The following is a 12902-nucleotide window of genomic DNA, read 5'->3' as shown; positions in this document are numbered from 1 at the left end:
GGCAGTTTTTTTGACCGCAGAAAACCTCGTTTTACGAGGAAGAACGCCTTTTTTTGAAAGTGCTCTTTTGAAAAAAGGCGCTATGTAATACAAACTGTGCTTTTTCGAAAGAGAGCATCCAGACGGCCTGGGTGCTCTCTTTCGAAAAAGCAGCTTGCTTTTTCGAAAGTACTGGTTGTAGTCTAGATGCTCTTTTTTGAAAGAGACTTTTTCGAAAGTATCTTTCAAAAAAGCTTCTTTCGAAAGAGACTTACAGTCTAGACGTAGCCTTACTGAGGAATTTTGAGTTTTTGTCCTACTTGGTCTGCACTTAATTCCCAACAATTAATATATATATTAGCTTAGTGTTATCTTCACTATTGCCTAGTACTTTGGTCCTAATGGCTGAATCTTGGAGCTTCATTCTGAGAGAGATGGGCATTTCCCTAGCTGCTATCTGCATAGACACAAAGGCATGGTAAGGAAGGCATCTCATGTTATATGCAATGTCTGTGCTTGGATACAGTCTAGTTTTCACAGATTTGTTTTCGATGCTGACCTAAAGGCCTAGTAGCCATACTCAATAATAGGTCTGATTTAGCATTCTGTATAACAGTCTCACCATTTCCTTAGTAAGTTGATTCTTCCCTTGCACTTATCTATAATGTTTCCAATATAGTCCTGTTGTGGGGTTCACGACTCTCTGCGAGGGGCTCCTCCTCCTGTCCGGTCTGGGGATTAGCTCTGTCAGCCTGACATCTCATGATTTCTCAGTCTGGCATCTTGGTCTCTCACAATATGGCCCTTCTCCTGCTCCTCAGTCTTCATGGCTTGCATCCGTGGCCAAAGTCACATCAGTCCTCCTCTTCTGAGTTCCATCACAGCCTTCTCCAGCAGCCAGAAGTCCACTGCCCTGGCTAAGTTACTCCCTCAGTGACCGGGATAGATAGTCCTGGATGGTCCTGAAGACCACCAGATTGGACTACTAATGCAACAGCTGGTAAAGGAACTCAAGTCCATCCTTTACTCTGGGTTCCAGTCCAGGGGCTCTGTCTCTAGCAGCTAAGGTCTGTAGCGCCCAAATCTTCCTAACTCTCTCTTGGTCTGCTTCCTACGTTGCCTCTCCCAAGCTTTCATTCTCTGCCCATCTGGCCAAACCCCTTTCCACTGAGTCTGCTAAACAAAACCTTCCTCTGGGATCTAAATCTCTTTCTCTCCCTTGTCCCAGGGAGAGTGACTGAAGCCCTCTTCCCGGCAGCACCCCCTTCCTGCCTGTTCCTGCACAGGTGAGCTTCCCTTCATTAGCGTTTTCCTCTCCGCTGACATGTCCCTTGGTCTGCAGTCCAGTCTGTCAATTGGCCCATCTGGCCTATGTTAACCCCTTCAGGGCAAGTGGAGGAAGCGCACTGCGTCACAGGTCCCTCCAGGTGGGCTTGTTATCAAACATCGCACCTAAGAATTTGTCCTTTTCCACTGTGTTCATCTGCTGGTCACCTATTTCTATCATTTCTGAATCTTGCACCTGGTGCAGATCATTCATTTAGTTTAGTCAATGGAGAACTCAAAGCCCCATCTGTTGCCTCATTCTGTACTCCCCTAAAGTGCATCACTGATTCTTTTGGTGGCACATCCAAGGTGTCTGCCCTTCATCCATATGGCACGGTTATTGGGAAATAAAGTGATGCCTGTTCCTGCACTCGGTTTCCTTTGCAAAGACACACACCCTAAGTGTAAAAGAGCTGGGATGATGACAGTCCCCCATGGTGCTTTATTTGTAATGGAATACACAGTGGAAAAGGCTTTCCCTAACCAGACCTGCATAGTTCTTTGTGTAGGAAATCCCTTATCCATTTGTATTGTCTTCCAGGGCCGGCCCACATTTTGGCACCTGAGGTGGGGAGCTCAAATGATGCCCCTATGTCCCCTCGCTTGGGCCAAAACTTTGAAAGGTCTCAATTCTGCCTTCTTCCTGTTCTACTGCTTTCATGGCACTCCACCATCTTTATGCATCTAGAGCAGAGAGAATACATATGCACCAGCAGCAGACACAATTTTCTACACTCTGGGTCCTAATGACACCCCCCCACACACAGTCTGGCACTTGAGGCAGCCGCCTCAGTTTGCCTCATGGTAAGGCCAGCCCTATTGTCTTCCAACAGTACCTGCAGTTGCCACTTTATACAATAGCCCCTCTTTCCATAACACGTTGCACGCTTTTTCTATTTCTAGGAAGGTTCACTATCATGTCATCTTTCTCTCTGCAGCTTTTTTGTGCTGCCGTGCCTATCGGTGGTTAGGCGCACCGTGCCTTCTGAACCCACTTTATGTTCCATAGATGAGCCCATTTCTTTCTAAGGCTATGTCTACACTGCCTCTCTCTTATAGAAAAACATATGCAAATGAGGTGAAACGTGGAATATCGCTGCATCTCATTTGCATAATTAATTAGGCTCCGTTTTTGTGCAAGAGGCTTTTGCGTAAAAAGGAGCCATCTATACAGCTCCTTTTTGTGCAAAAACCCTCTCTTTCGGAAAAAAATGTGAAAGAACAGCGCTTGCGCAAGGGGGGGGGTTGCACAAAAATGAGCCTTATTAATTATGCAAATGAAGTGTGGTGACATTCCTCATTTGTATTTTCCACAAGAGAGGGACAGTGTAGACATAGCCAGAGTGTGCTACTCATCTTTCCATTCCCAGCCCTTGCAAACATGATGTCAGGACAATGGATGTGCATGCCTCAGACCTAGTGTGCGTCTTGCCGGGTTCCCTCACCGAGGCAATAAGCACATGTTTCCAGTCCCTAGGAATTTCCCCTTTTCTCCGTATCCTATTCTGTCATGTTAATATTACACTCAGGCTTTCATCACCTAGGTATTGGAGCCTTTCAAAGATTATTTAGCCGTCTTCTGTGACAGGCTTCCTCTCTTTATGCTAGCCAGCCTGTTCCTGCCCAGTCTCAGGTTTCTTGATCACTTATGCCTGGCTCTCCTTCCAGAGATAGCCTGGTATGTTAACTGGCCACTCCGGCCCATATTGACTCATTCAGCACCATGTGGGGTACAGCCTTGCTTGACCTTGAAAAGGCTCTGGGAGACCCAGATAGAATATCTTTAGTGGGACATGCCCCAACCAGCCACACCCTCAGTCTGCCGCCTACACCAGAGAGCTTGACTGCACAGCAGTTATTCCTAGGGGGCTCTTTTTGCCTTCTTTAAGTTCCTTTCAGCTGCCACAGTGGCATATATGGCCCTTAGCCTATATGGGTATGTCTACATTAGCTCGTTAGTTCAAGCTAGGTGAGCAAATGAGGGCAACCGGAGTTGCAAATGAAGCCCGGGATTTAAATATCCCAGGCTTCATTTGCATGTTCCCGGACGCCGCCATTTTAAAATCCCCCTTAGTCCCCACAGCTAGACGCGGCAGTTAAATGTTAATTCGAATTAACTCCTTAGTTTGAATTAACTGTTACTCCTCAGTTCGGACTAAGGGGGATTTAAAAATGGCAGCGCCCAGGAACATGCAAATGAAGCCCGGGATATTTAAATCACGGGCTTCATTTGCAACACCGGTTGCCCTCATTTGCCTACCTAGCTTGAACTAATGAGCTAGTGTAGACATACCCTATGAGAGCCAAGTGTAACGTCAAGGGTGGGCCATATGATGTGCTGTGGAAGTATGAGCAAGGTGCTTTAAAACTGGCTACACAGGAGGAAAGATGGTCTAGTGGTTAAGGCATGGGACTGGGATGTGGCTCACATGGCTTGAATTCCCTGTTCTGTCACAGACTTCCTGTGTGACCTTCAGCGAGTCACTAATGCTTCAGCCCTCTTCTGAAACATGGGGATAGGATAGTCCTGCCCTATCTCACAGGGCTGCTCTGAGGAGACATACATAGATGGCAGTGAGGACTGTTTGCATAGCTAGAAGTCTGTGTTGTAACTGGTACCAAAGTGGATAGTGTACACATTCGACCTTGCTCCCTTCTCATTCCCATCCAGATTCTCCTAATAAAAATGATCCTGGCTGTCTGACTAAACAATTAGAAACGTCACCTGTCTCCATCCTTCCCCCTGTACCCTTCAGCGGGCTGCCCAGACTCTATTCCTGATGGGAACACAATTCCACTCTCTGGGACTGCCCCATGTCAAGTGACTAAGCATATACGTCTGTGTGGGCATCATACAGGTAGAGCAGGAGCTTCCTGTGCCTAATTCAGTGGGAGACTCTGCAGTGGATTTCTGCACCCACCTGGAATGAACTTAAGAACGGCCGTACTGGGTCAGACCAAAGTACCATCCAACCCAGTATCCTCTCTGCTGACAGCGGCCAATACCAGATGCCCCAGTGGGAGGGAACACAACAGGTAATCCTCATGTGATCCCTCCCCTGTCACCCACTTCCAAACAAACAGAGACTAGGGACACCAATCCTGGCTAGTAGCCATTGATGGACCTAACCTCCATCAACTTATCTAGCTCTATTTTGAACCCTGTTAAAGTTTCTAGCTTTCATCACATCCTCTGGCAAGGGGTTCCACAGGTTGACTATGTGCAGAGTGAAGAAAAACTTCCTTTTGTTTGTTTTAAACCTGTTGCCTATTAATTTCATTTCATTAAATTCATTGGTGACCCTTAGTTCTTACATTGTGGGAATAAGTAAATAACTTTTCCTTATTCACTTTTTCCACACCAGTCATGATTTTATAGACCTCTATCACATCCCCCCCCCCCCAGTCTCTTCTTTTCAAGATGAAAAGTCCCAGTCTTTTTAATCTCTCTTCATATGGGACCCATTCCAACCCCCTAATCATTTTTGTTGCCCTTTTCTGAACCTTTTCCAATGCCAATATATCTTTTTTGAGGTGAGGCGACCACATCTGTAGGCAGTATTCAAGATGTGGGCGTACCGTGGTTTTATATAGAGGCAATAAGGTATTTTCTGTTTTATTCTCGATCCCTTTTTTAATGATTCCTAACATTCTATTTGCTTTTTTCCACTGCCGCTGCACACCGAGGGGATGTTTTCAGAGAACTATTCACAATGACTCCAAGATCTCTCTCTTGAGTAGTTATAGATAAATTAGGCCCCATCATATTGAATGTATGGTTGGAATTATTTTTTCTGATGTGCATTGCTTTACATTTATCAACATTAAATTTCATTTGCCATTTTGTTGCCCAATCACTTTGTTGGGTGAGATCTTTTTGAAGCTCTTCACAGTCTGGTTTGGTCTTAACTATCTTGAGCAGTTTGGTATCATCTGCAAATTTTGCCACCTCATTGTTTACCCCTTTCTCTAGATCATTTTAAATAAGTTGAATAGGATTGGTCCCAGGACAGACCCTTGGGGGACCCCACTAGTTACCTCTCTCCACTCAGAAAACTTACAGTTTATTCCTACCTTGTGTTTCCTGTCTTTTAACCAGTTATCAATCCCCAATATCCTCAGCTGTGCAAACTGAAGCAAAAAATTCATTTAGCTTCTCCGCTATGTCTATAATCTTTGAGGGCTCCTTTAGCATCTTGATTGTCCAAGGGCCCCACTGGTTGTTTAGCCGGCTTCCTGCTTCTGATGTACTTAAACATTTTACTATTACTTTTTGAGTTTTTGGCTAGCTGTTCTTCAAACTCCTTTTTGGCTTTTCTTATTATATTTTTATACAGGCAGTCCCCGAGTTACGCAGATCCGACTTATGTCGGATCCGCAGTTACGAACGGGGATTTTCTCACCCCGGAGGACTGGAGCGGCGGGACGCCTGGTCCCGCCGCCCGCCTCCTCCGGGGCGAGAAAAGCTGCTCCCCGTCTCCCTAGTCTGCTGGGGGAGCCAGCAGACCAGGGAGACGGGGAGCAAAGCGGCGGAGGACCCGGGGCCGGACCCGCGGTGCTTCCAGCTGATCTGGAAGCGCCGCGGTCCGGCCCGGGTCCTCCGCCGCTTTGCTCCACGGCTCCCTGGTCTGCTGGGGGGGGGAACGCAGCTAGTGCCCCCCCCCCAGCAGACCAGGGAGACGTGGAGCAAAGTCCGGGGCCTGTGGTAGAGCAGGTGGGGCGCTGCCGGTTGGTCCCGCAGCACCGCTCCTTGGCGCTACTGGACCAACCCGGCAGCACCCCAGCTGCTCTGCCCCAGGAGTCCTGATTCAGCCGCTGCTGATCAGTTTCAGCAGTGACTGAATCAGGACGCCTGGGGCAGAGCTGCTGGGGTGCTGCTGGGTTGGTCCAGTAGTGCCGAGGAGCGGCCGCGCTACTGGACCAACACAGCAGCACCTGAGATGCTCTGCCCCAGGCGTCCCCAAGTCAGCCGCTGCTGAAACTGACCAGTGGCTGACTACAGGAAGCCCGAGGCAGAGTTGCTCTGCCCCGGGCTTCCTGGAATCAGCTGCTGATCAGTTTCAGCAGCAGCTGACTTGGGGACGCCTGGGGTTCTTAAGTTGAATCTGTATGTAAGTCGGAACTGGTGTCCAGATTCAGCCGCTGTTGAAACTGATCAGTTTCAGCAGCGGCTGAATCTGGACGCCAGTTCCGACTTACATACAGATTCAACTTAAGAACAAACCTACAGTCCCTATCTTGTACATAACCCGGGACCTGCCTGTACTTAATTTGATAAAGTTTATGGTCCTTTCTATTTTCCTCACTAGGACTTGGCTTCCACTTTTTAAAAGATGTCTTTTTATCTGTCACTGCTTCTTTTACCTGGTTGTTAAGCCACAGTGGCACTTTTTGGGTTCTCTTACTGAGTTTTTTAAATTTGGGGTATACATTTAAGTTGGGCCTCTATTACGGTGTCTTTGAAAAGTTTCCATGCAGCTTGCAGAGATTTCACTTTTGTCACTGTGCCTTTTAATTTCTGTTTAACTAATTTCCTCATTTTTGTGTAGTTCCTCTTTCTGAAATTAAATGCCACAGTGTTGAGCTGCTGAGGTGTTTTTCCCACCACAGGGATGTTCAATTTTATTACATCATGATCACTATTTCCAGTTATATTTACCTCTTGAACCAGATTCTGTGCTCCACTTAGGACTAAATCAGGAATAGTCTCTCCCCTTGTGGGTTCCAGAACCAGCTGCTCCAAGAAGCAGTTATTTAAGGTATCAAGAAATTTTATCTCTGCATCCCATCCTGAGGTGACGTGTACCCAGTCAATACGGGGATAGTTGAAATCCCCCTCTATTACTGCATATTTTTAAATTGATAACCTCTCTAATCTCCCTTAGCATTTCATAGTGACTATCATTGTCTGGGTCAGGTGGTCGATAATATATCCTTACTGTTATATTCTTATTATTGGAGCATTGAATTACTATCCATAGAGATTCTGTGGAACATTTTGGCTCATTTAAGATTTTTACTTCATTTGATTCTACATTTTCTTTCACGTATAATGCCATTCCCCCACCAGCATGACCTGTTCTGTCCTTCTGATATGTTTTGTACCCTGAACTCTAGGTAGAACCCCTGGAGAGTTAAATCTGAGCTGGTCCTGTGGCTGCAGGAATATAGGCTCTTGCCTCAATTGAACTCCTGGTTCTACTTGTTATTAGCCCTGTCAGCTGAACCTCACAGGGGAGACCTATCAGTCTATGATAGCCAGCTGTCACAAGCCTCCTACCCTTCACTGCTCCTGGGGGAAGAGGAAGCCAAGTTCTGGCTTTCAGCTTCGTCTCCAGGACATGTTTGTGGAGCCTGTGGAAAGACTAAATCTGAAGGCTTGCCATTCCCTAACATCAGGTCCCCTTTAGCTCAAGCAGCAATACTGTTTCTTCTGGCTGAGAGGGTTCCTGGTTCATGTCCTGGGGGAGTCTGGCCCCTTGCGACTCAGTGCACTGAGTGAGGCCAGGACTTGTACTCTTTTTCCTTCTGGCAGGTAATTGAGCTGCGGCGGCCTCTGGACTCGAGACTTGAGCATGTTGATTTTGAGTCCTTGTTCTCCACTCTCAGCGTCCGGCACCTGAGCCGAGTGTTTGCCTCCCTGCTTCTAGAGAGAAGAGTGATCTTTATAGCAGACAAACTCAGGTACCCACCACACAGCTGTCTCGTGCGTTCTCTTGAACAAAATGTGAGCTAAAGAGAGACTGGGAAAGGAGTGCCAGGATCCCTGTGTTCTTTTGTTCTCCTCGTTTATTTCCCAGCTTCTCATTCAATGCAAGTCCTGCCAGTGCCCCCAAAAGGCAGGCGCGCTAATGAAGTGCTCCAGGCCTCCACTGGAAATGCTGAGAGAAATCCAAACTCCTCAGCCCAGCTCCAGAGCATGAAAAAACTGAACTTCCTCTAGTGCACAATGGAAACCAAGTTCCCTTTGCTCAGAATCTCACCGAGCCAGAGCCCCTTGCAGTAAGAAAGCAGAACCGCTCCTGTTGCTTGGGAGGGGTGTGATGTTCCCTGTTTTGGCACACACGGAACCAAGCCCCAGGGAGGGAGGAACCGTGGTATCTCCTAGCCCTTTCACTGAGGGTTTCAGATTCTGTTGGCTATTTTTTTAATATTGGTTCTTGCGGTTTGGTGTTTAAACTGATTCACTCCCACAAGTTCAGCACGGGTCCGGGTCTCTTTAAGATTTTATGCAGCTGGGGCCTGGCAGCCATCCAGGCCTTAAGCACTTGAGGATTCAGAGAGGAGAGTTCTCAAAGCTCGGTGACGGAAAAGCTACAGATGAGTAATGACGCTTCTGAGCATGATCAGGTTTCAGCAACGTACAATACCCCCAAGCTGTCTGTTTTCAGAGATCCCAGCCAGCCGGGCTACAGCCCTGGGACTGAAGGAGGGAAGGCAAGTGGAGAGGCCCCTTTTATTGGGGAGCAAAAGAACAACTCGCCCTGTAGTGATCCAGGAATGTATAAGGCTCATACAAACTCATCACACCTGTGGGCAGGCTGAATGGACTGTGGCATAGAGGCAGCAGGTCCTCACTGTCGCGTCTTTTCGGCTGCTTCGGATCAAGAGAAGGCTCTATTTGGTTGCATTCGCTTGGCATGTTAAATACCTACATTTCAAATGAAGCACTGACGCCGCATTTCACCGTCTCATATTTCCCATGTCTAAACAATACAGATAACTTGGGTAATCTTTATAATGACAATGTTTTTTCTGGGAAGTTTTCCCTCCCCTATGGATAAGTGCAGCTGGCTGGATTCATTAGGGACAGAGACATGGATTAATCTTTATATGATGATAGGCAGTGAGAATCTGCAAGGATTTTATTGGTATTAGTTTGGAATCAGCATATTGTTAGGCAGATCAGCCCAAGGGAGTTCCAATAAAACCCTTATATCATATTGCACCATCATGTGACATATCCAGAATGTGTGTGTTATGGACCATATTGCAAAAATGTTTTCTATGGGTATTCTTCTGTCAGTAAAGCCAGGTGCCTTAGTACTGACTCCAACTAGTCAGGCCTTGGTAAAAGAGAGAAAGTATTACAAATTGTAGAAACTAGGGATGTTAAATATCAGTTAATTGAATAGTTGACTAACCCTCATGAATTCTCATCGGTTAGTCGACTACTCTATAGTCCCCGGGCAGTCCCTGTCCAGGAGAGGGTCTAGGAGCTCAGACTTGGCACGAGACAGAACTGAGGCTGCATCTAGAATACAGGCTTCTTTCAGAAGAAGCTTTTTTCAGAAGAGATCTTCTGGAAAATCTTCTGAAAGAGTGCATCCACACTGAAAAAGTGAATCGAAAAAACAGATTGCTTTTTCGAAAGAGAGCATCCAGACTGAATGGACACTCTCTTGCATGTAAGCTGTGATTGCTATGAATGGAATGGCCACCAGGGCACCTGTGCTTTTTCCTCTTTCCTCTTCTTCCGAAAGAACTCCCTCTTTCTCCGTCCACACACGCCTTTTTGCAAAAGAGCTATTTAGCAAAAAGGCTTCTTCCTCATAGAATGAGGATTACCGATGCCAGAAAACCCCCTCTGTTCTTTTGATTTTCTTGCGGAAGAACACAATTGCAGTGTGGATGTTCCTCAAGTTTTGTTGGAAAAACGGACGTTAGTGTAGACATACCCTGAGCAGGACTGCCTGCCTCCTAATACACTTTAAATGCAGAGCCACAGCGCAAAGTGTGGACTGAGCTGGTCTGCTGGCCAGCCAGCTAAAAAATTTACTGGCAAGGGGCGGGGGGGGAGGGGGGGGGAATGCACGTAATCTATAGCATTAATCGCTTTTGCTTATTGGTTAATCAGTTAATTGATTATACTATTACATTCCTAGCAGAAACCTCTAAAAATTATATACACTAGCATCAAGATTTTAAGGTCCAGTATCTATGAATCTACCAGGGTAAGAATCAAGTACTGTGTATCATGTTGCTAACACACATGATTAGAGCTCTTTGGTGGCGTGTGAGATATTGGATCTGAAATCTATCATTGATTCAGGGCTGGCTGTCACTTGTGGTGGGTCAGGGGACGAGGAAATTAGGAGTAGGATTTGAATGTTTTTAGGGAAGAAAACAAACATTCATCTGGAAAATAGATTTTTAAAATGTAGAAATGACAGCTGTTGGAAGTGCTCAGGGGTTTGGAATGCTAGTAGGAGTCCAGGAGAGATGGATTAATGGTCAGAGTGCAGGGGAAGTGGTAAAAAGTGTGTGATAAATTGCATTTATTGCACACCCTGCTAATTTATCATGCAAAAGTCATCACTGTGTTTATCTGTACATGTACTTGTGTGCCAAGGTGTGTGTTTATATATTAATATATATATTTATATAGCAAGAGAGAAGGAATGATACACATATTGTTTATTTCCATATTTTAATTATTACAAAATCTGAAGTCTCTGTGAAAGGAAGTAAAAAGGACTCTTGCCAAGTACGGTGTGAATTATGAAATGTTTTCAAGCTGAGCCAAAACCACATCTAACAAGTGTAAAGCAAGAGAAATAGTTTTGTCTTTTCCATCTTTGCAGTGGCTATTGAGTGTTTTTAGAAGATCTGTCAGTCCTAAGCTTGGCAGTGGAAAAAGAGAGAATTTGGTTTTTAGTTCCCTCTCTCTTTGCCATAGCAACAAGAATAAACATTTCCTTTCAACCCAAGAAAATGACTACCCCCCAAAATTCTTGCTCTATTGTGATAATTTTTCCCTAGCTTTGCTCAGGCCTGTAGAGGACTTCATGCACTGTTATGTGCCACAAATGGATAGACTATCTTTATAATGAAATTATATTTTCAAATCAAAGTCCCAAAGTAGAAGTCTTGGGCATTACAGACCAAGATTTGCAAACAACACAGCACTCAGACTCCTTAAACCCAAGTTCTGGCTGCTAAATAGTTGGCCTGAGCTCTCCAAACTACTATGAATGTGGCAGTTCCATTGGCCTGAATGCAAGCTGCTGAGTACTCAGCACTTTACAGATCAAAACACTTATTCCAGATCCTAAATATAGATTAAGGAACCTACCTTTAAGATAGACCAAAGTTTTTGAAAATGGGGAACGTCCGACAAAGACCTGGAGCTTGCCCTGATGGGCCCCCTTCTGGTCAGGTCTGGCACCACGGATGCATCCTATATCCCCTCTCTTCAGCTGGGTTTATAAGCAAGTGCAAACTGATCTTTTTAATCAAAGAGCCATCTCCTTGCAAAGGTCTCATGTATTAGTGACAACCACAAGCACAAGTAGAAGCTCATTCAGGTAATCTAGGGATATTTGTTGCCTTGGGCTTAGTCCAGCTAGCAGGGGCGGATGAGAGTGCCGCGGGGCCCCGGGCAGCGAAATTTCGCGGGGCCCCTCCTTTGACATGGCGCATGCGCCGTGGTGCCACAGCGCATGCGAGGGGCCTCGGGAAGCGTGGGGCCCGGGGCAGCTGCCCCGCTCGCCCTGCCCTAAATCCACCGCTGCCAGCTTATCATCTCTGGCTCCTTCCTTCAGGAGACTCTTCATTCCAGAAAACAGCTTTTGGTCCAACAACCCTTCTAAGTTTGTTCTCAGAGTTGCCTCTTTTCAGCCCTTCCTTAAGCTGGAATCTCCTTGGAACTGGCTGTATGAATCAGTTCTGCCCTTTCATCTCTTCTAGGGGCCTTGCCAGCTCTCCTTGCTGGAGCAGGTCTCTCTGTCAGATTTTGTGGTCTGCAGGACTCCTCAGCTTTCCTCAGTGTCTCCTACTGTCCACTCTGCTATGAGAAAAGATGGAACTTTTACGTTGTCCCCCTTCTTTCAGCTCACCCCAGTTGGCTGGGGCAGAGAGGAGCCTTGCCCTACTCTCTCTGCTAGACGTCAGGCTCTGTGTCCTTAAAAAACTAGTCACAGGATTTCCTCCCACACACTTGTTTGGGACCACTCTCTCAAGTCTTTGTATATAATCATACCTTTCACTCTCTCAAAGGGCGTTGCCATGTAACCCAGTGAGTTGAGCAGTAGGCAGCGCTAGTCTTCATGGGACAGACTATCCTAGCACAAGTTCTATCCCTGCTGGGGACTGTAGTGGTGTCAGCAAGGCTTTGTGGTCAATAGTACTAAAGACAGTTTAAAAGAATCAGCATGGACACTTGATTTGGGTCATCACCAGTAGGAGAGGACACACCAATAAGAGCAGTGCATGCTTCATGTTGTACCCAGGTCTAAAATCAGACTGATCAGATCTCAGGCCATCTTAGCACCCTAGAGTTGCTTTTCCCTCTTCTCCCTGAGCTTAACCTGAAGGAGAACATTAGAGCACAGATGATAACTGATAGGATTGGTTGAACCTCTCTAGTCTGGCACACTCTGGTCTGGCAACATCTGAAGTCCAGCATGATTTTAGTTAGCCAGATGACCACTTATCATGGGTGTAGCTAAGTTTCCCGCAGTCCATAAAATTTTACAGCCACCTGTCCTAAATGATCTGTGCTGTTATTTAGCTCTAATGGCTTCCAAGAGCCCAGTAAACAGTGGAAGTGTTGGTAAAGTTGCTAGACAATGTTGACCACTGGTGGTTTGGCACAT

At 46.2% G+C, this 12902-nt stretch overlaps 1 protein-coding gene across 3 annotated transcripts in view; it reads left to right on the top strand.

The window, feature by feature from the left end:
- Positions 1–12902, top strand: part of DENND2A (DENN domain containing 2A) — an 88618-nt gene that overhangs the window by 62346 nt on the left and 13370 nt on the right. For all 3 annotated transcript variants that reach the window (XM_075939757.2, XM_075939756.2, XM_075939755.2), the window contains exon 14: positions 7841–7989. In XM_075939757.2, the coding sequence (XP_075795872.2) occupies positions 7841–7989 (149 nt within the window). The remainder of the gene's footprint in view (positions 1–7840; positions 7990–12902) is intronic.

This window comes from Pelodiscus sinensis, chromosome 1 (assembly GCF_052426305.1).
Source record: "Pelodiscus sinensis isolate ZL-2025 chromosome 1, ASM5242630v1, whole genome shotgun sequence".
Lineage (NCBI taxonomy): Eukaryota > Metazoa > Chordata > Testudines > Trionychidae > Pelodiscus > Pelodiscus sinensis.
The sequence above is the reverse complement of the archived record's forward strand: the minus strand, read 5'-3'. Positions and strand labels throughout refer to the sequence as shown.